Raw genomic sequence first — 20,996 nt, 5'->3', positions numbered from 1 at the left:
GATTTGTTCTTTATACTTGTTAAATGATTTTTTCTATTTTTTTTTTTATTTTGATTTCAAATTTTAAATGTTTAAGATTCAGGCGGACAATACTAAACATTTTTATGAGTGCATAATTTTTAAATAAAGTGCGCGCCTTCTTAACAGCTCAGTTTTGCAGATAACAGAAACCGGTTAACATACGGCAATAAGGGTAAGTCTTTAGTTAGGGTCCAAAGAAAAAAACTAAAGATAGAAATTAAACAAATTTTAACTCGAGTCTTTAAGAAATTTATCGGTAAAACTAAGTTCTTTGGTAATTTATAAATTTAAATTTGTTACCATTTAACGGTTAACATTTTCTAACTTAACAGCGCCATACTAACACACCTTGCTGTCTATCGGTATATCGATACATTTTTGTTATTGTATTTCATAACTACCTCGCTGTGTTTTTTTATTTGCATTTCGGAAATAATTAATAAAAATAGTAAAATAATTAATAAAAATGAACATTGGAAGGCTTCTTGCACCGCTTAGGAGTAACACGTGGTCGGTGCGAAGCTACGGAAAGCATAACAAAAAGTTTCTCTATAAGAATGGCCAGAAATTCGAGGGGATTACATATTATCCCCGGTGAGTGGTACTGAAGAGCGACCAACACACGGCTTTCTGATGAAGAATTTTAAAATTTCAGGCACCCAGATCACCAGGACCCACCCATAGAGCCCGCCAAACTATTCCGGGTGCAGCGCATCAAGCCGGTGAAGGGCAATCCCTACTGGGAGAAGCGAATCCTCAAGGATCTGGGACTCGATGGCAAGCAAAGCGACTTCACAGTGGTCAAAAACATCCCGGAAAACAATGCCCGCCTGTGGAAGATCAAGCACTTGGTCAAGGTCACCCCCGTGACGTTTCCCTACGGAGAACCCAGTGCGCAGGATGTCCGACACACGATACTTAAGGAGAACGGCGAATGCCTGGTCACCAAGGATCTGGGACCCATTGAAACCCGCTTGGCAGCGCGCCAGGAATACGATGAGCAGCCCAAACGACTAGACACCGATCTGCTGCGCAAAGATGCGCGCCTCAAGTGGCTGAATCCTTGGTAGTTTGGTAGCCCAATCACTTTAATGCTTAAAATATTTTTTCAAAAATACAAAACCTTAATAAGTCTAAGTCTTACATCACGGATTTTATAACTACGAATAGTTGACGGCCACCGCCACCTTTTTCTCCAGCGTCTTGCAGCCCGAGATGGCAAACAAGCCGTGAGTGCGATCATAACTTATGGACGTATCGATTATATCATCAATGAGCTTCTTATTTTTCTGGCTGTCGGGATTGCGATCCCACCTCCAGAACTCCTCCTGTAGGCAGCTGAGCACATGCGACTTCTCCAAGGGCAGAAACGGAATGTAGTGATCGATGACATGCGATTCGATCATCGTGGTTTTCTTCATTCCGCCGTCCAAATTGTAGGCGGCCCTTTTTAGCAGCGATTCGTAGTCACTTAGCCGTGTGTCCTCGCGCAGCTTACCGCCCTTCATTAGATTGCCTAGGTGATCGGCTATGTGAGTGCCGGCCGTATTTGAGAGAAAGATGAAAACGGCCTTCGTGTTGTCAGTGCCATCGGCAAAGGCGTTGTAGTCTACCAGCGAGGTGAGCGTATCGAAAACGCCGCTGGGCATCTTGTCCACCTCGTCGAAGATAAACAGCGATCTCGGGCATTCGTGCAGCTTATTGCGCACCTCTCGACTGATGCGCGCCTTGTAAGCATCCACCATTCCTGCCTGCGGGAAGTCGGCCTGGCCCAGATACTTGGACACGAAACTCGATTCGGAACCCTTGAGGTAGAGGGCCTTGGCAATCTGATCGGCCACGAAGTTCTTGCCCGTTCCGGGTTGTCCGTGGAAGCTGATGACCAGGGGCTTGCGCGATGTGGACCGGCTTTGAAAGTGGGCCGATAAAGCGGGTATAATGTGCTGCGCCACTATGTGCTGGCCGAAGAGATATCGATTCAGGGAAGAGCGCAGGGCTGTCGGGGGAATTGTATGCTATATAAAACTGCATTAAGATGTACAGTGTTAAACAATTACCTTCGATATTTGCTGGAATGCTCCGGTCATCGCAGCACTCGGTGAATTTGCAATAAGTGTACTCCTTGAAGTACGTGCCAAATCCGACGGCCCCGAGACCTATGGCGCCCATTGTCAAGGGCTCGAAGGCTTCGAGGGGCAGCGGCAGGATCAGCAGGAGGCTGAGGCACAGCTGCAAAAAGGATAACCAGCGCATCATAAATTTTTTTTGGTTTTGTGGATCAATTCGTTTATGTCGCCAGTATGACCGAACCTTTGGCGGCCTGGCAAAGCTCTAATTTCAGTTTCGCCCCATCGTTGTTATCGATAGAAGCGTATATCGCTGACGGTGCATCTCTGGTTTCTGGCAAAAAAAAAGAGGCATCTCGTTTTTTTTGTGAAAATTGTCGCAAGCATTTGGAAAGTTGGCACGGTAATTGGCTTTCCGGAAAGAAGACGTCACGAACCGGCAAGGATACCCAGCCCAGCGAGTCCTGTCCAGGACCAGCGCATAAGTCCAGATCAAGCGGTGTGTGCCGCAAGCGCGTTTTTGTGCCGGTGGCCAAAGGAACGCTTCGCGTTTTAAGTTACAAACTCAAATTGGACCAAAAGTTCGCCGTAAATTCACGGAGAGATGAGTCGCCGAAGAGCACATGACACGGAGGACGAGGGATATGGTGAGTCAATGTCGAAGTAGAATCCCCAACAGTCCTGACAACCGGTGGAATGCCGGAATGCCTTGCAGATCACCGGCGCAACAAGCGCAGGCGTGTGTCGGAGAACCAGGAGATCGAGGATCGTCTGGAGTCGCTCATCCTGCGTGTGGGCGAGCGTAGCACCTCGTCCGTGGAATCCAATCTGGAGGGACTCGTTTCGGTGTTGGAAGCCGATCTAGGTACCTTTCGCCTCAAGATCCTGCGCATCCTATCCGATTGCGCGGTGCGAATGCCCGAAAAGTGCACCGTTTACACCACCTTGGTGGGCCTGCTCAATGCCAAGAACTATAAATTCGGCGGAGAGTTCGTCGACCACATGGTGAAAACGTTCAAGGAGTCGCTGAAGCTCTGTCGCTGGGATGCCGCCCGCTACTCGCTGCGCTTCCTCGCCGATTTGGTCAACTGCCACGTCATCTCAGCGACGAGCCTCCTCCAGCTGCTGGACACCATGATCGACGTCTCGAACGAGGACACAGTGCCGCAGGTGCGACGCGACTGGTTCGTCTTCGCCGTTCTGTCCACGCTGCCTTGGGTGGGCCGCGATCTTTACGAGAAGAAGGAGTCCGCTTTGGAGTCGTTGCTGCTGCGCATCGAGGTCTATTTGAACAAGCGCTCCAAGAAGCACCACAACGCGCTGCGGGTGTGGTCCTCAGATGCGCCGCATCCGCAGGAGGAGTACTTGGACTGCCTGTGGGCGCAGATACGCAAGCTGCGCCAGGATAACTGGGCGGAGAAGCACATACCGCGACCCTACCTCGTCTTCGATTCGATACTCTGCGAGGCGCTGCAGCACAATCTGCCCACGATTGTGCCGCCGCCGCACCACGACAACTTTGAGTATCCCATGCCGTGGGTCGTCTACCGCATGTTCGACTACACCGACTGTCCCGACGGTCCCAATCTGCCGGGCGCCCATTCGATCGAGCGGTTTCTGATCGAGGAGCACCTGCATCACATCATCGAGACGTACCATCACGAGCGCAAGGACTGCGCCGCCCAGCTGCTCAGCTTTCCGTTCAAGCACAAGATACCGCTGGAGTACTGCATCGTCGAGGTGATCTTCGCCGAGCTCTTCCACATGCCCACGCCGCGCTACCTGGACATCTGCTACGGCTCCATTCTGATCGAGCTGTGCAAACTGCAGCCGGCCACGCTGCCGCAGGTGCTGGCCCAGGCCACCGAGATCCTGTTCATGCGCATCGACTCGATGAACACGTCCTGCTTCGATCGGTTCGTCAACTGGTTCTCCTACCATCTGAGCAACTTCAAGTTCACGTGGTCGTGGGACGAATGGGACAGCTGTCTGCTGCTCGACGGCGAGCATCCGCGGCCCAAGTTCATCCAGGAGGTTCTACAGAAGTGTCTGCGGTAGGTTATTTCTAGCTTAAGTATCAAATCTTCAAGAAATCTAAGCAGACCTGCAATATCAACCTGTCTATTTAATGATTGATTTCCTAGAAGAAAAACACTTTATTTTTCAACTTGACAATGGAATATTATTTAATATTTGATAAGCATTTAGAGGTCGTGAAAAAAGATCATATAAATAACATAAACCCTTAGTTAATATTAAGTTTAGGAAAACAGAAAGGAAAAGGAAATGAAATGAGAGTTCCTAATGAAACTTTCTAATAAGGAAAGATGAGTGCTTTACCTATATAAGTAATATATATTTCCTTATTCTCCGGCAGCCTTTCGTATCACCAGCGCATCACGGAAATGATGCCCACGACATACGCGAAGCTGATCCCCATGACGCCCGTGCCCAACTACAAGTACGCCAACGAGGAGGCAGGTGAGTGGTGCACATCCTCTTAACTTGCGGATCACTTGAGTTTATTTTAGATTTAGATTTGAGTGAGTGAGCTTACGACTAGTCTTACACTTAGGAGTATATCTGGGGTGTTCTCTTTCTCGTTTATTGTTTATTGTTTACTGATTTGGTAGCGGCTTCACCTCGTTCTCCTCGTCGTCCACAATGATGGGTATCTCCTCGCCGTTCTCGCCCACCTTGATGCTCACCGACCGACTGACCGACTTCTGGGTGAGCACCTCCACCACCTCCTTCTGCGGTGGTGCAGGTGCGGGTGGTGCGAGGGGCGGAAGTGGTGCACCTACAGTGGTTAAGGGGGGAGGAGTTTGAGTGGTGGTGGTGCTCGAAGTGGTAGTGGTGCTGCTGCTGGCGAAGGATTCGTGGCGCAGACTGCTCTTGGCCTTGCTGTCTTGCTCCTTGCGCCGCTTGGCCCACTTGCCCAACGGTGGCTCCGTGCTCGTGGACGTGGTGGTTGTGGTCGATCGGCCAGCGGTTATCTTCGGGGTGGTTCGATAGCGACTAACGGTCCTCAGTGGACTGAAGTGCGTGGAGGTGGACACGAAGGTGGCGCTCGTGGTGGGAATCTGCGGAATCTGGGTGGTTCGCTCCCTAATGGTTGCACTCTCAGTGGTTGTGGTTGGGGGTGGTTTAACTGTGGTTGCTGCACTGACCGCCACTTCTGGTTGCTTCAAGCTGCTCACCCGCTTTTGATCCTTGCTTCCTCCCTCTGGATAATTCTGCTGCTCCTGATCCTGTTCCTGCTGCTGCTCCTCTTGGAATTCCCCCGCCTCCTGCGGTTGCCTTTCGGGCAGCACATCGACGGGATTCTGGTGGACATACAGGGGATCCGGTTCGGAATAGCGATAGACCGTCTCCTCCAGCGGTTCGCTCTGCACGAAGGACTTGTCCTCCTCCTCGCCACTGGCACCACCACCCGCGTAGATCAGCAGGGGCGGCAGCTTGGCCGCCTGGAACTTGGACGCCTGGCCATAGATCTGCGGCGTGCGGAGCAGCAGATCCTGCTCCTGTTCCTCCAGCGACTCCGAGGAGCCCGAGTGCGAGTGCGAGCTGGGGAATTGCACGGTTTGATGGGCGGGATAGAGACTACCAGGAGTTGGATGGCTCGTTGGTGGAGACGGACTGGGGGGCAGGCGGTAGCCCAGCTCGGAATGCAGCGGGGAGGAGTCACCATTGCCACCAGGTGCCACATAGAAGTGGTGGTGGAAGTGATGCGTCACTGCACCCGTAGTGGCAGGCAGTGGTTCTCCGGGATTCAGAGCCCCGTTAACCAGCTCACCGTTGTGGCTGGGGAACCTCTCCGGAATCAGCTCTCCAGGATGCGCATTGAACTTCAACGCAGACGGATAGTTGGGCCGAAAGGTCGTGGGCGCCACGTAATTAGGACGCAGACCGAGATTAAAGAGTCCCGGAAAGAGTTCGATCTTGGGAGCTCCTCCTCCCTGGGGAACTGCGCCCTTCAGGTACTCACCAATATTGAGTTTCGGAGGCGGTGCTGGCTGAAAGATTCCATGGACGAAGGTGGCCTGCGGTTGCTCTGCATTCCCTGAAGCTGCAGCATACCTTTCCCGATCCTGCCGCCTCTGAGCAAATCCAGAAGAGGCGTCGTGTGTCAAGCGGCCAAAACTCGCCGGGTAATCGGATTCCTTTTGGATGTAGTTCATCATCTGGCTGTGCGGCTGCCAAGAGTTGTAGTTGTTATTCTGATTGTTATTGTTGCTGTCCAACGGCGTCACACTGAACTTCATCTCGTAGTGATAGCGTCGTCCCTTGTCCTCGCCATCGCGATGACGGATGCGCTGCACCTGCCACAGAGCGCGTCGCTGGCCGGGATTCGAGTTGGGGCACTTGAGTTGGAAGCAAGTGCCGCCCTCCAGGAAGCGAAAGGAGGAGCCATTGCCCGCCGCTCCGCCTCCGCCGGACGGCAGCTGCTCCAGGTAGCCCTTCGCCAGGGTGACGATGTCACCGAAGCGCGAGGACGGCGATCCTCCAACGGAAGATCCTCCCTGGACATCAGCCGGAATGTAGGGCGTCTGCAGGAAGTCGTGGTACTCGTGCAGCTGGCTGTCCAAGGATCAAAACTTTACACCCGGAACAAGACTGCTCTTGGATGACCTACCTCAGATTTCCAGCCGCTGCTCCAACCGCCGAGTCCGTGAAGAGTGTGACATAGGTGACGTGCTTGAGGGTTCGCTCCCAAGGACGCTCCGCGGTGCTTCTTCGTTGGTTCTTGGCCCGCTCCTCCGCAGGCTCCTCGTAGAATATCCGCTTGCCCGTCAGCTGGTGTCCGGGCTTCGGCGTCAGCAGGAGATCCCTTCCTGCACCCACGATGGCACAGCAAAGGGGCAGCTGCAAACGATGCAAGCGATGGGAATTGTGAAACTCGCGAAACTTCATTTACAAGAGCTAAATACTTTCTTCATTCTTTATTTATTTTTTTTAAATTATTTTTTTTTTATTATTATTATTTTTTTTTTTTACTGCTTGAATTGCATTAAACAAATGCTTAACTATATTATTGAATCTAATTACAGTCAACGTTTCTTTTCTTTGTGTCTAATTCCAATTATTACTTTTACTTGTCACCTCCAATTGATGATTGATTCCGCTCAACTTACGATTGCCAGGAGGACAGCAAGTGGCCAGCAAAGACTCCTCATTGTTTAGGATCACACATGAAATAAAAATATCAGCACAAAACAAAAAGTAGTCACCAGAAGCACTAAAAACAAAGTGGAAAACAAATGGAAGCCCGCAGATGGTTTTTCGAATGCGTTTGAACTGCGCGCGCTTGAAAAAGCGACTGAAACGCGTCCGCCAGTTGCGCTCGCTAATAATGCGCGATGAAGTCTCGAGCTAAGCTACAGCTATAGCAGCCATAGCTTCTGGGGCTTCGGTAGCTTCTGTGGCCATCGGCAAGAGTCTAGCCATCCGGCAGATACGTAGATACGAAACTCCAAGCTGCTTTCGTTGAGGCAGCCAAGCGATGCGTCGCCGCCGACGGAGGTTTTTCTTCTTTTTTTTTTTTTTTTTTTTTGCGCAATCTGCAGCCAAGAAGACCCATGTACATATGTGTGTGTGGTGTGTGTGGGTGTATGGGTGTATGTGTTTTCCTCGATTTTCGTTTTTCTTTAGCTTTTTGCATAGTTTTGGAGTCGTCGCAGCTGGAGTCGTCGGCATTTATGCAACACATTCGCTTGGAGGGCGGACCAGCAGCCACCTTCCAAGACAAAACACACAACACCCAACACACAACACACACATGTGTGTGCGTGGATGTGGAGCACGGCTGGATACCCTCCTCAAAACAATGGAAGTCTTCGAAAACCACTGGGAAGTTGGTCATATTTCAAATGCTTACCGCACTTCTCAAAAGACCCATTAAAAAGCATTCAAAGATTTAAGTGCTTGAAGAATTTGTTTGGGTGCCAAAACAAAATGGATTCTGGGAAGTTTCTTGTATTACTTTTAATTCAAATAGGGTTTTTAAAAATGTATCTATATTCTTTATACCCCAAATTAATAATTCAAAAACTTTAACCATCAAAGTGTATAAGATATTCCATAGTTTCTGGCTTAGATCTTTTTGTGCTTCTTGATTTTGTTTTCATTTTGGCTATAGCCTCCGTTTAAGCCCAAACCTTTGCCTTAGATTTCCATTGAGATATGAGTTGTGGTTCGCTTGGCTGGAGTTTCCCTTTCAACGAACCCCTCCTCCTCCACCTCCTCCTCCAAAAAAGAAGCCCCCACTTGGGGCATTCTCTTCTGGCGGTTCCGTGTGTCGATTTCACCTTGCCAGAGTTCTCTGTCTTTCCTGTTCCGAATCCAAATCCGAATGATGATGACCCGATGCAGATAAAACCATTCAAAAAACATTGAACTACAGCCGAGCGCGAGTTTACGAAAGTACTTCCCCCTTTTTTTTTTTTTTTGGTTGCGCTCAATTTGAGCTGAAAGTCAGATTCCCGTGAAAACATCTTTAATTCTGGCTTTTAAGTGAAGCCATTTGAAGGCGATGGAACGGATAGTCGGGGTGTGTTTGGGGGACTGCGGGTCGCACATAAGCTGTTATTACTGTCAGCTAAGCGTATGTGCGAACTTTTCCAGCTGAAAACTGAAAGACAAAAAACAAAAACCACCGCATGATCTTGACACATGCAAGCTCCCAAACCATTGACATTGTCTATAGATTGTTGGCACTCTTCGGGATTTCGAAGCTAAGGTTAAACAGCTGCTTAAAGAAAGGTCTTTAAGAATGCGTTACAAGTTACAAGAGTTCTTTAAAAGATCTGCCTGCCTGGAAATTATATAACGCAAATTAATAATAGGATTTATCATCTGAAAACTGATTCGTCCAACGATTCCCCATTTTTTCCCTCCTGAATTCCCAACTCTTTGTGGATTGGGCAAAGGAATTGCGTATTGGTTAATGCATTGACTTGCCAAATGGCCGCATAATTAGCTCCTCCGCTCGTCCCCCGAAAAGAAACCCTTTCCCTGCTCGATCGCCACTTTGACATAATTGACGTGAGTGCCAATAAACTGCATGTAATCCGGGGAGCAGGCGGGCGAACTGGGAGGCAGGTTGAAGACGGGGTTTGGTCGGAGCAGAGTCGTCATTAGTAACGCACCACGCAGTGCTCGACTGTTCGGTGGTCCCCACCACAGTGCCCGCCGCTTGTGTGTGGATGTGGTGCCGCTTGGTTCCACGCCATGAACCACATAACCAAGCAATGAAATGCGAATTGCAACGAAAGTGTCACCTAACTAGAGACACTTACTTGGGAGCCCCATCGACGAGTTGTTTATCTACTGAGAGGAAATGAATAAAAGTATTCAAAATTAATACATATTATTTAACAAATGTAAATAAGTTAATTATGAATTGGAAAACAGTAACACAGCTTTTTAAGAATTCAAAGGAGCTCCCTTAACTATCTTTAAATTGATTAGTACTGAATTAGAAGGAGATAGCACCATTAAGTAATGGTTAACATTATATTTATTATATTCTATTATATATCAGGCTTAATTTATTATAAATATATTTGAAATATTCTTGATCCGAAACCAATATACCCAGAAACACCAAAGGCAAACAAATTATCTGAATCATTTCCTCACTGAAAACTCTCCACCCCTTTCTCCCCGCAAAACAGCAAGCTTGCCGGGCACAACGGTGGCCCACCAGCTGGTGGTGGCCATCCGGCAGAAGTGCACGCCGGAGGAGGTGGTCAACATCCTGAAGGACATACCGAGCAGCGGCTACAGCGGCGAGGAGATGTCCGACGGCAGCTTCAATGCCTTGAAGATCGATGTGTTCGTGCAGACGCTGCTCAATCTGGGATCGAAGTCGTTCTCGCACAGCTTCGCGGCCATCTCCAAGTTTCATTCGGTGTTCCGTGCCCTCGCGGAAACGGAGGAGGCCCAGATCTGCATCCTGCACAACATCTTCGAGCTGTGGTCCTCGCACCAGCAGATGATGGTCGTTCTGATTGACAAGCTGCTCAAGCTGCAGATCGTCGACTGTTCGGCGGTGGCCACGTGGATATTCTCCAAGGAGATGACCGGCGAGTTCACCAAAATGTATCTCTGGGAGATCCTCCATCTGACCATCAAGAAGATGAACAAGCATGTCATCAAGCTGAGTGAGTTTTGTGTGATATTTATATTAAAGATATCTTGCTGAACTGTTTAATATCTGTTATAGATTCCGAATTGAGCGAGGCCAAGGACAAGCTGGCGAAGGCGGATTCCTCGTCCAGTGATTCGGAGGATGATTCCTCGCATAAGAGAAAGAAGCCCATCACACATGCTGACAAGCCTTCCGAGGAAGTGAGTTCCCCAGTTTGGTTCCAGTTTGTTTATTTAATTAGGTTGAGTGGTATTGCGGATTGAGAGATTTTTAGATATGATTATGATTCAATTCCCAAAAGAATTAAATTAATAGTGAGTCATATCGCTAAGATCTTCTTGATCTTAAAATACCTTTAGTACGTTTCACTATTTAATTGATATTACTTTCCTCTTTCAGGTGGTTGAGCGCATGGAGGAGAAATTGGAGGCGGCGAATGTGAACCAGAAGCGTCTGTTCCTCATTGTCTTCCAGAGGTTCATCATGATTCTCTCCGAGCATCTGCTGCGCTCCGACACCGATGGTCGTGATCCGGACACGGACTGGTATCGCTGGACCATCGGCCGACTGCAGCAGGTCTTCCTCATGGTAAACCAGCTCCTTGTAAGACCTATTAATGGATTTTAATCGAAGCAACTCTTTATTTTTTGCAGCACCATGAACAAGTTCAGAAGTACAGCAGCACACTGGAAACGCTGCTCTTCACCTCCGATTTGGATACACACATACTGGAGGTTTTCCAGCAGTTCGTAGCCCTGCGTGCCTAAAAAGAGTCCGGCAAAGCTTAACCCCAAACCAACAATATCAACAATCAACCACCAGCCATCGATTTCCACTCGCTGTGGAGTTGGGTTCTTCAAACCCTTTCACATTCTTAAGTTACAATGAACTCGGGTTCTGTAAAACCTTTTATTTTGGTCAGTAAGCTGGCTCTATCCCCCAAACAATATTTGAGTAAGCGTAATTTTTATTTTTTTGTAAACGACGCGAAGAGTTAACAGCAAGTAAGAGGAAAGTTAGTAAAGCAAATAAAGTCGAATAGGGAGCTCCTTTACGATGATGAAGATCCAAATGGACATCAATTAAAAGCAACCGAAGTGGATTTAATGGGTGGGGGATATGAACTAAAGATTTGTCTCGAAATTTAAGCTAGCTTTTAGTTTTGTACTCATCCCGAAAAATATGCAAGGGAAACCATTGAAAGAAGCCACTTCTCTGATCTTGGTAAATATATTTATTTATTTATATTTATATGTACTTCTCGTGTGTATATATATAGATCTGTTTTGTATGCGTTCAATATACGAAAATATATATGTATATATATTTTCCATCCAGTTCCGAGCGGCTGTTTTTGATCTTTGGCCTTCGTTCAGGTTCAAGAATTGCAATCGAGGATAATAACTACAGCTGTGGATAAGCCTTAGGTGCCTTGTAGATTTGTAACCACGTTTTGTTTCCATGAGTCCGTAGGCAAAGTCCAGGTCGTCAGGGTTGCGTTTGAGTTTAAATTTGATTCCTTAGGAGGAGGTCCTCGGCTGGCTGGGCACGTACTTCTCCGACGGTTGGTACTGCCACTGGGCGCAGATCTCCTCCTGCTCCGTCTGGTTATATCCAGCCCTAATCGATTCAATCGGAATGGAAAGGGAAGAACGAAGGGGAAAGGCATGCGATTCTCAGTGAGTTTATTTGTACAGAATATCGGGTATGTAATGGGTGGAACTGAACGAACTGGTGAGTACAATTAAACCATCTCAAAACATGCAAAACATCGATGGCAATCATCACACATGCAGGGCTAAGTGGCTACGACTAGGGTTCGTTCCCTAGTGGAACCGAAAGCTGCAACTTAAGACTACTAATACTAAACGGGAACACTGAGCTCAAGCGATTTTTGGCCCAGCAAATGGTAACATCAGTGGAGAGTAGTCATAATTAAACTTAAAGGTTTACTCATTCAACTCATAATAATAAAAGAGATATAAGACTCATAAATGTTCCTGTTTCCTGATAAAGAACCTCATCTTGTTTTCCTCAACCACTCCACGTTTCCCTTGAACTTCTCTTAAAATAGCTTCATCACTCAATTACTCACAAAGGAAATCGGTTAAAGTATTTCATTTATATTCGAACAGAGAACAATACAAGTTATTCTCTTCTCACGCGGAGATGGTAAGACTGTGATAATGAAACTGCCCGGAATAATAAATACCTTTAATAAAGCGAACTTTAAAAGAATGTAAAGCAGGATAAACCGAACATATCTGATTCATTGACTTGAAAATCACGTTCTTAGTTCTGCGACAATGTGGTAAAAAGCGGAAGATGGATTTAAGAAGGGGTTTTCAAGTTTCCTAAGTTATCAACTGCGGTTTTCTTTGGCAAATCGGGTGGAGAAAAAGAAATGTTAAGTAATTTTAAAAATAATTAAAACGACCTATATCTAGCTGAAATATGGATTAATGATTTGATATGAAGCTCTTTAGTGTTTAAGGAAACTAAACTTTTTTTTTGTACTTAAACTTGCAGTTCCTTCTGCATGGATTTCTAAGGTTTCTTCTAGAGAATTTGACCCATAACTGAAATATGGATTAATGACTTGATATGAAGTTCTCTAGGATTTAAGGGAACTCAACCTTTATCGATTCCTAACTGTATGGACTTCCTGTTGTTAATCCACCTAAAGTTTCTTTTAGAGAATTTTAATCACAACTTTCGTATGATAACTGAATATATGTAGAATAATGACTTGATATGAAGCTCTCCAGTGTTTAAGGAAACTCAACCTTTTTTTGCAATTTAACTATCTTCCTGGATTTCTGGTTAATCCACCTACAATTTCTTTTAGAGAATGTGACCCATAACTTTCATAGATAATGATTACTCTCCCACCAGTGATCCCATTTGCTGGGCAGCAAAGTGAAATCGCGGCCCCGGGGAACAGTCTTTGGGGGATTCGCATCGCCCGAACGGAGCCCTCAGCTCCAGCGGGAGCCGAAGCCCCCGTAGCCGCGCAGATTAGCCGGATAGCCATAGCCGTAGCCGTGGGACGACGGCCCTGGTCGCTCGTAATAGTAGCCAGGATGCGGGTCCTGGTATCCCGCATCCTGGTGGTAGCCAGCAGAGGGAGGCAGCTCCCGGCTGACCGGCGCCTGCAGGCTGTCCCACAGGAGGCGGGGTCGCTGGACCACCTCGCGCAGGATGTTCACCGCCGCCAGGCCGACGCTGGCCAGCTTGACGCCCCACCGGCGGGCCGTCGACTTGGCGGGCGCGAACTCGGGCACGGCGGCGGCCAGGGCGCGTCCCTGGGGATGGGCCAGGATCTTGGCTATCAGATTGTCCCCGTGGGGCGGGACATAGAGGTCCGCCTGCCGGAACTCCGCCGGACAGTGATCGGTGCGGTAGTAGAAGTCCTCGAACCTCTGGTGCGCCGAGCAGGGACTGCGCTCCTGGAAGCACGTCACCTGCACCACATTGTAGAAGATGGCACCGAGTGTGTTGGCCGTCTCCGTGTTCGCCGCCTGCAAACAGCGCCGGAATCTCGCATCGCAGTCGCAGTGGCTCCGCGTGAAGGTGCCGCGGTTGCACAATCCCCGCCGGCACTCGCCCACATTGAGGACATCCGGGCACATGTCGTGCTCCCTGCAGCAGCGATCCTCGCGCGCATGCGCACCCAAATCCTCGTAGCTGGTGGCCGCCGTGCCAGGACCACACCACTTCGTTCCCGGGTAGATGAAGCCCAAGCCACCGCGGAACTCGTGGCCGTAGGAGCCCTGCCGGCGGCACACCTCCTCCAGCTCCATCACCGACTCCCGCGGCACCTGGCGGATGCGGCGCGGGTCCGACTGCAGCAACATGCGCTGGATGTCGCCACTGCAAAAGGGGAATTTCAAGAGATTAACCCTCTAAACTAGCAATGATTGAAAGATATTTATTATATGATTCAAAGATAATATCTAACTGTATTTATAATGACTATATGTTCAAGCAAACATCAATATTGTACAACACGTTAAGCTGTTATTAGCTAATGCTATATAATTATTTCTGAAACTTTGATTGAAGCCAATAATACCTTATTAAAAAGGGTAAAGATTAATTACCACTTATTTCAAGCGAAATATATACCCTTGCAGTTATCACAAATGTCAAAAAAATGCATAAAGGCTAATCAACATTGAAGTAATGACGATTTTTCTATTTATTTTTCCATATTTTCGCCGTTTGTTTCTATGGCAGCTTATGACATAGACGTCCGATTTTCATAAAATTTAATTAAATTATTTAAATGAAATCAATGAAACAAAATTGCTTTAGGAGGGATGCCACTTCAAAAACGGAGTAACATTAGAAAAGTTATGGACTTAGAATTAGTACATTTTGGCCAATTTTCAGCAAATCCATTTTTTGGAAATTAGAAAAGGGGTTGGATCATAAAAAATAGAAAAAAATAGAATTTAAGGATTTTAGATACTGAAATTAGAAAACCCCTTATAATAAAAAACTAAATTTATAATTCTAAAATATTCGCTGAGTAAATGTTGCTAAGATTAAAAACTAAATTCATTTTATTGTATCTAAAAGTTTCAACTTATGCTTCCAGCATAACTCACCGATCGGTGTGCATCTTGCAGAAGGGATGTCGCGAGGATAGCTCCACCATAACGCTCATGGTCATATCGGAGATGAGGACCGCCGATCCGGAAGTGGGTGGCACCACCACCGCGCCGAGTCCAAGGAGCAGCACCACCGCCCAGGGCAGCGGTTCCCTCATGGCGCCAACTGGATTTAGACAAACAAGAGGATTCCGATGAGGGTTTAGATACATATACACGATATATATATATAGCTGATTCGAGGGGGGAGAGAGGGGCGTGGCCAGAGATCTGCTTGGCTGAACTGACGGCGCGATAATGAGGCGATATGGTTATGATATGTGGGCCATCATTAGCAGCCGAGTGCCGATCGCCCGCAACTCGCATTTTGCATTTCTATGGACCGCGTATGTGACCTCTGGCCACCAACAGAATCTAATAACCATAACTGTGCACAGTGGTTCCACTCCATGTTGTCAGATCGAAGATCACATGAATCCCTAAGCAGATATCATCCGAAACTGTATCAATATCATCTACATGAGCGTTGGAATAGCAACACCATACATTTTGTTATGATAATCGAGATGTTTATATGCCTAAATTATCATAATTATGTCGTGTTAATACGCAGCAGATACACTGCACGAAAAGTAATGTTGTATACCTAAACGAACCCTAAACTCAATATTAAAATAGTATTTAAAGATTGCATTTTAAAAATATAGTTAATTCACATATAAAACTATATGAAAGTGTAACTTGGGATGTTGGTTATATTTTTTTAGACAATTTCTTGGCCACTTCTTACCACTGTAAAGCCAACGATCAAAACAAAAGGCAGCGCAAAACAAATGATGTTGGCCATAGATAAAAAAAAAGCGACAGCCAAAACAATTTGCAAAATAAAAGGCGATGGCTTACGAACGAACGGTATAAATATATATTAAGTTCGAGGGGGGAGCGAAGGAGAGAAGAAGAAGACAGTGACCTACCCCAAGAGCCGCTCTTCTTCTTCTTCTTCAAGCCAAGTTAACCAAGCAACAAAGAAAAAATTGTTTTTTTTTTATGAATAAATAGCCAGGAAGAGCGGCGCCTCATTTTTGTGGGTCAGTTGAAGGTGGAGGCGTCAGCTTGTTACCAATTCTTTGGCTTCTCCTCTATGCCTTCCACCACTTCCACGGCTTTTGGCCAACTGGCAAAAGGTGAAGGTCACCCTTGCCGGCCGTCCGTCCAACTCTGTTAATTAGTCAAGATAGAAAAAGAAAAAAAAAAAAAAACAGAAAACAAAAAGAAGACAATTTATGACACTGCTGGTTTGATTCTTCAGTCTTCTTCTGCCTGCTCAGCGTTTACTTAACGTTATTATTTCGTTACTTATTATTTGTTTACTTCGAATGCCAAGGAACAATTTACCCATCACGTACCACTCGCGGGAAAATAATTAATGATGACACCTCACCACACCGCTTACTATAAGCCTTATTTATGTTGTTTGCACAATTGTTCATTTGTTGCAGTGTAAGTGGAGCATGTGGGAAAACAGGGAGAGGAGCGTGAGAACTTGCCAAGGGGGATCGCTTCAAACATATAGTACAAATATACGAGCATTATCTCATTTGAATGTCCATCGGTTGAGATAGAAATAAATCCTTGTTCGGTAGAAAAACATGTGTTCGAATCACAAATAAACATGGCAAACTATTAAGTCTGACAAGTTATTGATAGCTCCCATTTGGAGTATACTTCCCCTCCCGGCAATTACCTGCGACTACGCCCCTGACAAAAAGTCAGAGGCGGGGGCGTGGCCTTGCCCCCAAGTCACCGGGTGAACTTGGCTGTCACTCCGCTCGCGAATTGTTTTCGCCCGCAGATCAATTGCCATTCCGGTGTTTCTTTTGGTTATTCGTTATTAGTTATTTATGGAAACCGATCGATCGCAATCGCAATAGCAATTCGCATTAATAATTCGCACCGACAAGTGACAACAATTGGTAATCAATTACCACGCCATTCCATTCTATCGGTGAACGTACGAGTATCTCTGTGCAAACAGCACATAAAACATCTTCGTTTTTGTTTTCCAACATATATTGATTATCCATCCGTTGTTGCTCGCATAATTTTCAATGTCAATGCTTTTGCTTTTTGGCTTTTTAATTTCATGGCATATAATGAGCCAGTCTTCTGGTCTTTGCTCTTCAGTCTTCGCTCTCCAGTCTTCAGTCGCCAGCCAATGCAAAAGAAAACGAAAACAAAGTTGAAAATCAAAAGCGAATCGAGTTCGCTTACTTCCATCGGCTTGTTTATAGACCTCAAGTACAATGACCGCACTCCCATTTAAGTTCCGAAAATAAAACAACTAAAACCGTATACTTAAACCGTTTATAGATCTTTTTGTGTTTATGGATCTTGGCTTTAAGCTGTCACTCAGCAGAAAGAGATCAACATCGGATCACATCGGTCAGGATTACAGTCGAACTTCTGTCACTTTGAACCAACTACACATCTGGCCAAGAAAAATATGTATTTTAAGAACCTAATGAAGAATTTGTTGTAAGAATACTTTTTAAATTTTTAATAATAATATATATATTTTTCTAGAACTGCAAAATAGGGTTTCGCCTTCTAGAGTGAAACCCAATTATTTTGGTATGTAAAAAAAGTACGAGTCTTGTCTTAATTTCCATATCGCCTTTTACGATTCCAAGCAAATAAAAACCCTTTTCATTCCCAAAATTGTTTACGATATAAGTGCATGTAATTCGGAGACCATTAACTGGATTTTTTATTTGGCAAATTTGTGACCCAAGTGCTTGGAGGTTTTTTTTTGGGGCCATTAAACCCCGGGGAATGTTTCTGAACCTCGGACGAGGCTCGAACTGCGATCTAAGGTCTACCAAAGTCTTCTGCGTCAACAGGCGTGTCTTGGAACCACAGATCAGATCATCAATCAACGATCTCCTTATTTTGGATTGTCGTTTTTTTCTTGGTTATAATTTTTTTTGTGTTTTTTAGCCCTTCACTCGGACGCATCCAAAAAACAGGTTTTGCGGTTCGTTTGCATTTTGAATGTCACGCTGCAGATGGAAACGCTGGTTCTTAAAAGCCACAATAACAAGTTGTAATCCCCTCCCCAAAAAAAAAGGCCCCTCGTCGCCGGTTGTTTTTGTTTTTTTCTTTTTTTTTTTTGTAGCACCAGTTTGAAACGTGGTAATTGCCGGACTGTCGCAGCCGAGTATCGCTGGCTGATAATCGCTGTAATTGCCGCAGAGCAAAGCAGACCTTCCGACGTGCCCCATCATAAAATAAAGGAAGCTCCGTCCTTGTCCTCTGGAAATGGGGTCAAGTTTAAGTGCAGAATACACGACGCATTGCAGCCACATTCGGCCCGCCATTCTACACAGAAATCGATATTGGGTTTCACTTAAACAGTTGTCCTTTTACATATATTTTAAGAATAATTAAATAACTTTGCTGATAGAATATTTAAGTTGGAGTCTTTCCTGTAACATCTAACTTTAGGTTTCCCTCAAACAATCGTTCCATAATTTCAAATATACATTACATAGATATCTATGCAACCCATAACACTCCCTCGAAACCCAAAGAAAAACAGACGAGAGGATCTTATCACATTGTTTTTAGAAGCCTGATAATTTGGAAAGTGATCATAAAGTGGTGTCATCTGCAGCCGATCGAATTAGGGCCAATCAAAAGCAAACAGAGGCTGGTCATTGTCTTCGCATAAGTCGATCGAAAGGCGGATCAATATGCATAAAGCTAACTGGACAGTGAACGGTCATTGAACGACCCCTCCCCCTCACCCGCCCAAGGTCACACCGGCACCACCGAAGACAAAAGATAGTCATAGTACCCCCGTCATCAGACCCCCGACATAAACCGAAACTAAAATCGAAAACCCAAAACCAAAAACCGAAAACCGAAAGCAATTCCCAAAACCGAAACCCAAGACGAAGGCGTTAATTGAATCTGAAATAAAGGAAGCGACTCTCTCTGAAAAATCTTGGGGATGGGGCCCCATTGGCTGGGTGGGGGTGGGGGTAAAAACCGATCGGAAGTTAGTCAAGAACATATTGTTTACCTTCGCAATTGGCGAAAACCGTCGAGAATGTTGTGCCTACCAAACAATGCGAAAGAGAAACACACGAGTTTCTGACCTTCCCCCAATCCACGTGTGCTAATCACTGAGCAAATTTCACGGCTTGTCGAGGTAATGCCATCCATCCATCCACGGATTGTGCTCGTATGTGCCAAAAAGATGACGGGGAGATCTTGCTTATCGACCACTCAAATATTTGACCAAGTTGCCAGTTAGATGTGTCCACAAATCCGACCGGAGAAGAGAAGTGTTTGGAATGCAAATGCCAAGAGGTTCTGCTGAAGAGCCGTCTTTTTGGGGCATTTGGGTGGGGTGTCTGAGTGTCTAAGTTTCATCACCACTTCGAAAAGATATCTTGAGAACACATTGTAATCTTACACTGGATATCTTTGTAAAGAAATTGAAGTATTCTTATTTATTTTATAAAACTTTTTTTGAGGCCATTCTATATTCTGCATTTCTAATTCTAAATTTTTGTGTACCTAACAATTTAAAAATTCAATTAAATAAAAAAAAAATATTTTAAATCTTAAATCTTTAAAAAGGTTATATAGCCCATAATTACAATTTTCCAAAAGGTCAATGTATAAAAAATCAAAGCTTGAGTTTTAGGAACTTTTACTTTTTATTTTTTTTTTAAGTTATTTTTTTTAGTATGTGTATATATTTCCCCATCTGACTTTTTGTCAAACACCCTTTTTCAAAAAAAAGGGATCATAGATCTCCAAAGGATTTTTAAACTTTGTTCTTAATTTCGAATCACCGTCACTTTCAATGGTCACTTGGCTGGGAAAGCTGTGCTTTAATCCCAAGGCCGCCTGGCTGCCTTCACCTTTTGACATTTGGCCCACTGCGCCGCCCCCTATCCTGGCCGCCCACCACCCACTGGGCGCGGCCTTCGTGCGTGAGTGACCTTCAAAAGGCAGCAGGAAAAACCATAACAAAACGGCAAGGACAGGTGCACGCACTTCACAATAAAAACATTAAAAAAAAAATTGCGAGGAACGCACAAAATTTTACCTGAGAACGAACGGTACCGAAAAAGTTCAATATCAAACGGGATAAATTCCCGTTTCGCCGTATCGGGTTACAGTTATTTAGTTTAACGGCTGACAAGGATGTGGGATTTTAGAAGGAATTTTTTTGTTTTTTTGGTTGCAGGACGGCGGCACTTTCGTTTAATGGATTTTAATTTCGGTTTCGATTTCTTTGGGACGGTTATCTTTAGCAGCAGCGAAACATTTCCGCGACGCGTTTGCGGCGCAACTGAACTTGATTCTGGCGCGTCGAGCGCTGTTAAACTTGGACTTGGCCAAAAACCAAAAAAAAAAAAAAAGACAAGAAAAAATCATGAAACAGAAAAACACCAACAAATTGAAAAGCAGCGGCAGAAGCTGAAAAGCAGTGAGCCAGGCCAAGAAACCGACTTACAACAACAACAACAACAAACAGCCGGACTAGAAGCTCGCCGACGTCGTCGCCAGCGGAAGCTGCAGGCCGACCAGAGGCGCAGCCCAAGGGGTTTTGGCCATATAAAATTTATTAAATACAATAACAATTTAATGGACGCCCTGAGGCCAAGCCAACATGCATGCACTGGATTTTATAGGCATTTTCAAAGTCTTTGCTTGGCAAATACAAGAAATGATAAAGGAATTTTAAATCGAAAAGGTCTTGAACCCAAAGAAAATATGTAATAAAAAATGCAAGTTAAGAGAATCATAAAATGCTTGCCATTCAATTTTAATTTAGTTAAATTTTAAACATTTAGTAAGAAATAGTTTTATAGTTGCAAAGGTATTTCTCCCCCTTTCACCTGCCCTGGTTTACGCCCATGGTCACGCCCACGACCACCAGTGCAAAATCAAAATCGAAGATGCGTCCATAGCCAAAAAAAGTGCAAAAAGAGTAACAGAAAAAATTGAAAAGCTCCACGAAGACCGTTGGCAGACAAAAGCTCGCAATTTTGCGGATTTGGGCCCCACCAACCGTTCGGTGGATGGGATTGGGCCTCCACTAAGCCCCATCAAACAACCGCT

General features: G+C 45.6%; 5 protein-coding genes across 7 annotated transcripts; 2 read left to right on the top strand and 3 right to left on the bottom strand.

The window, feature by feature from the left end:
- Positions 1–417: 417 nt before the first annotated feature.
- LOC108086505 (39S ribosomal protein L30, mitochondrial) lies at positions 418–1,164 on the top strand. Its single transcript, XM_017183431.1, has 2 exons — positions 418–615; positions 677–1,164. The coding sequence occupies exons 1-2, from the start codon at positions 488–490 to the stop codon at positions 1,089–1,091; spliced, it is 543 nt and encodes a 180-aa protein (XP_017038920.1). The 5' UTR covers positions 418–487; the 3' UTR covers positions 1,092–1,164.
- On the bottom strand, positions 1,092–2,345 carry LOC108086504 (torsin-like protein). The gene is made up of 2 exons (XM_017183430.2): positions 2,079–2,345; positions 1,092–2,017 (listed from the first exon to the last, which is right to left on the bottom strand). The coding sequence occupies exons 1-2, from the start codon at positions 2,275–2,277 to the stop codon at positions 1,182–1,184; spliced, it is 1,035 nt and encodes a 344-aa protein (XP_017038919.1). The 5' UTR covers positions 2,278–2,345; the 3' UTR covers positions 1,092–1,181.
- Positions 2,346–2,405: 60 nt separating this feature from the next.
- On the top strand, positions 2,406–11,331 carry LOC108086500 (nuclear cap-binding protein subunit 1). The gene is made up of 7 exons (XM_017183425.2): positions 2,406–2,734; positions 2,803–4,141; positions 4,465–4,568; positions 9,764–10,252; positions 10,315–10,439; positions 10,639–10,827; positions 10,893–11,331. The coding sequence occupies exons 1-7, from the start codon at positions 2,692–2,694 to the stop codon at positions 11,004–11,006; spliced, it is 2,403 nt and encodes an 800-aa protein (XP_017038914.1). The 5' UTR covers positions 2,406–2,691; the 3' UTR covers positions 11,007–11,331.
- On the bottom strand, positions 4,581–9,735 carry LOC108086501. 2 transcript variants are annotated; one of them, XM_017183427.2, is made up of 3 exons: positions 7,223–9,735; positions 6,724–6,953; positions 4,581–6,668 (listed from the first exon to the last, which is right to left on the bottom strand). In XM_017183427.2, exons 1-3 carry the CDS (start codon positions 7,262–7,264, stop codon positions 4,706–4,708), a joined length of 2,235 nt encoding a protein of 744 aa, XP_017038916.1. In that variant the 5' UTR covers positions 7,265–9,735; the 3' UTR covers positions 4,581–4,705. The 2 variants fall into 2 exon arrangements, with proteins under 2 accessions (XP_017038916.1, XP_017038915.1); XM_017183426.2 differs by having other exon boundaries at positions 6,724–9,735.
- A 100-nt stretch (positions 11,332–11,431) lies between the features above and the next one.
- Positions 11,432–20,344, bottom strand: LOC108086502 (acidic phospholipase A2 PA4). Of its 2 annotated transcripts, XM_017183429.2 has the most exons (4): positions 19,978–20,328; positions 14,853–15,021; positions 13,660–14,112; positions 11,432–11,859 (listed from the first exon to the last, which is right to left on the bottom strand). In XM_017183429.2, the coding sequence occupies exons 2-4, from the start codon at positions 15,011–15,013 to the stop codon at positions 11,760–11,762; spliced, it is 714 nt and encodes a 237-aa protein (XP_017038918.1). In that variant the 5' UTR covers positions 15,014–15,021; positions 19,978–20,328; the 3' UTR covers positions 11,432–11,759. The 2 variants fall into 2 exon arrangements, with proteins under 2 accessions (XP_017038918.1, XP_017038917.1); XM_017183428.2 differs by lacking the exon at positions 11,432–11,859 and having other exon boundaries at positions 11,911–14,112; positions 19,978–20,344.
- Positions 20,345–20,996: the final 652 nt, after the last annotated feature.

This window comes from Drosophila ficusphila, unplaced genomic scaffold (assembly GCF_018152265.1).
Source record: "Drosophila ficusphila isolate 14025-0441.05 unplaced genomic scaffold, ASM1815226v1 contig_198, whole genome shotgun sequence".
In the NCBI taxonomy this organism is placed as follows: Eukaryota; Metazoa; Arthropoda; class Insecta; order Diptera; family Drosophilidae; genus Drosophila; species Drosophila ficusphila.
This window is presented reverse-complemented; position numbering and strand designations above follow the sequence as displayed.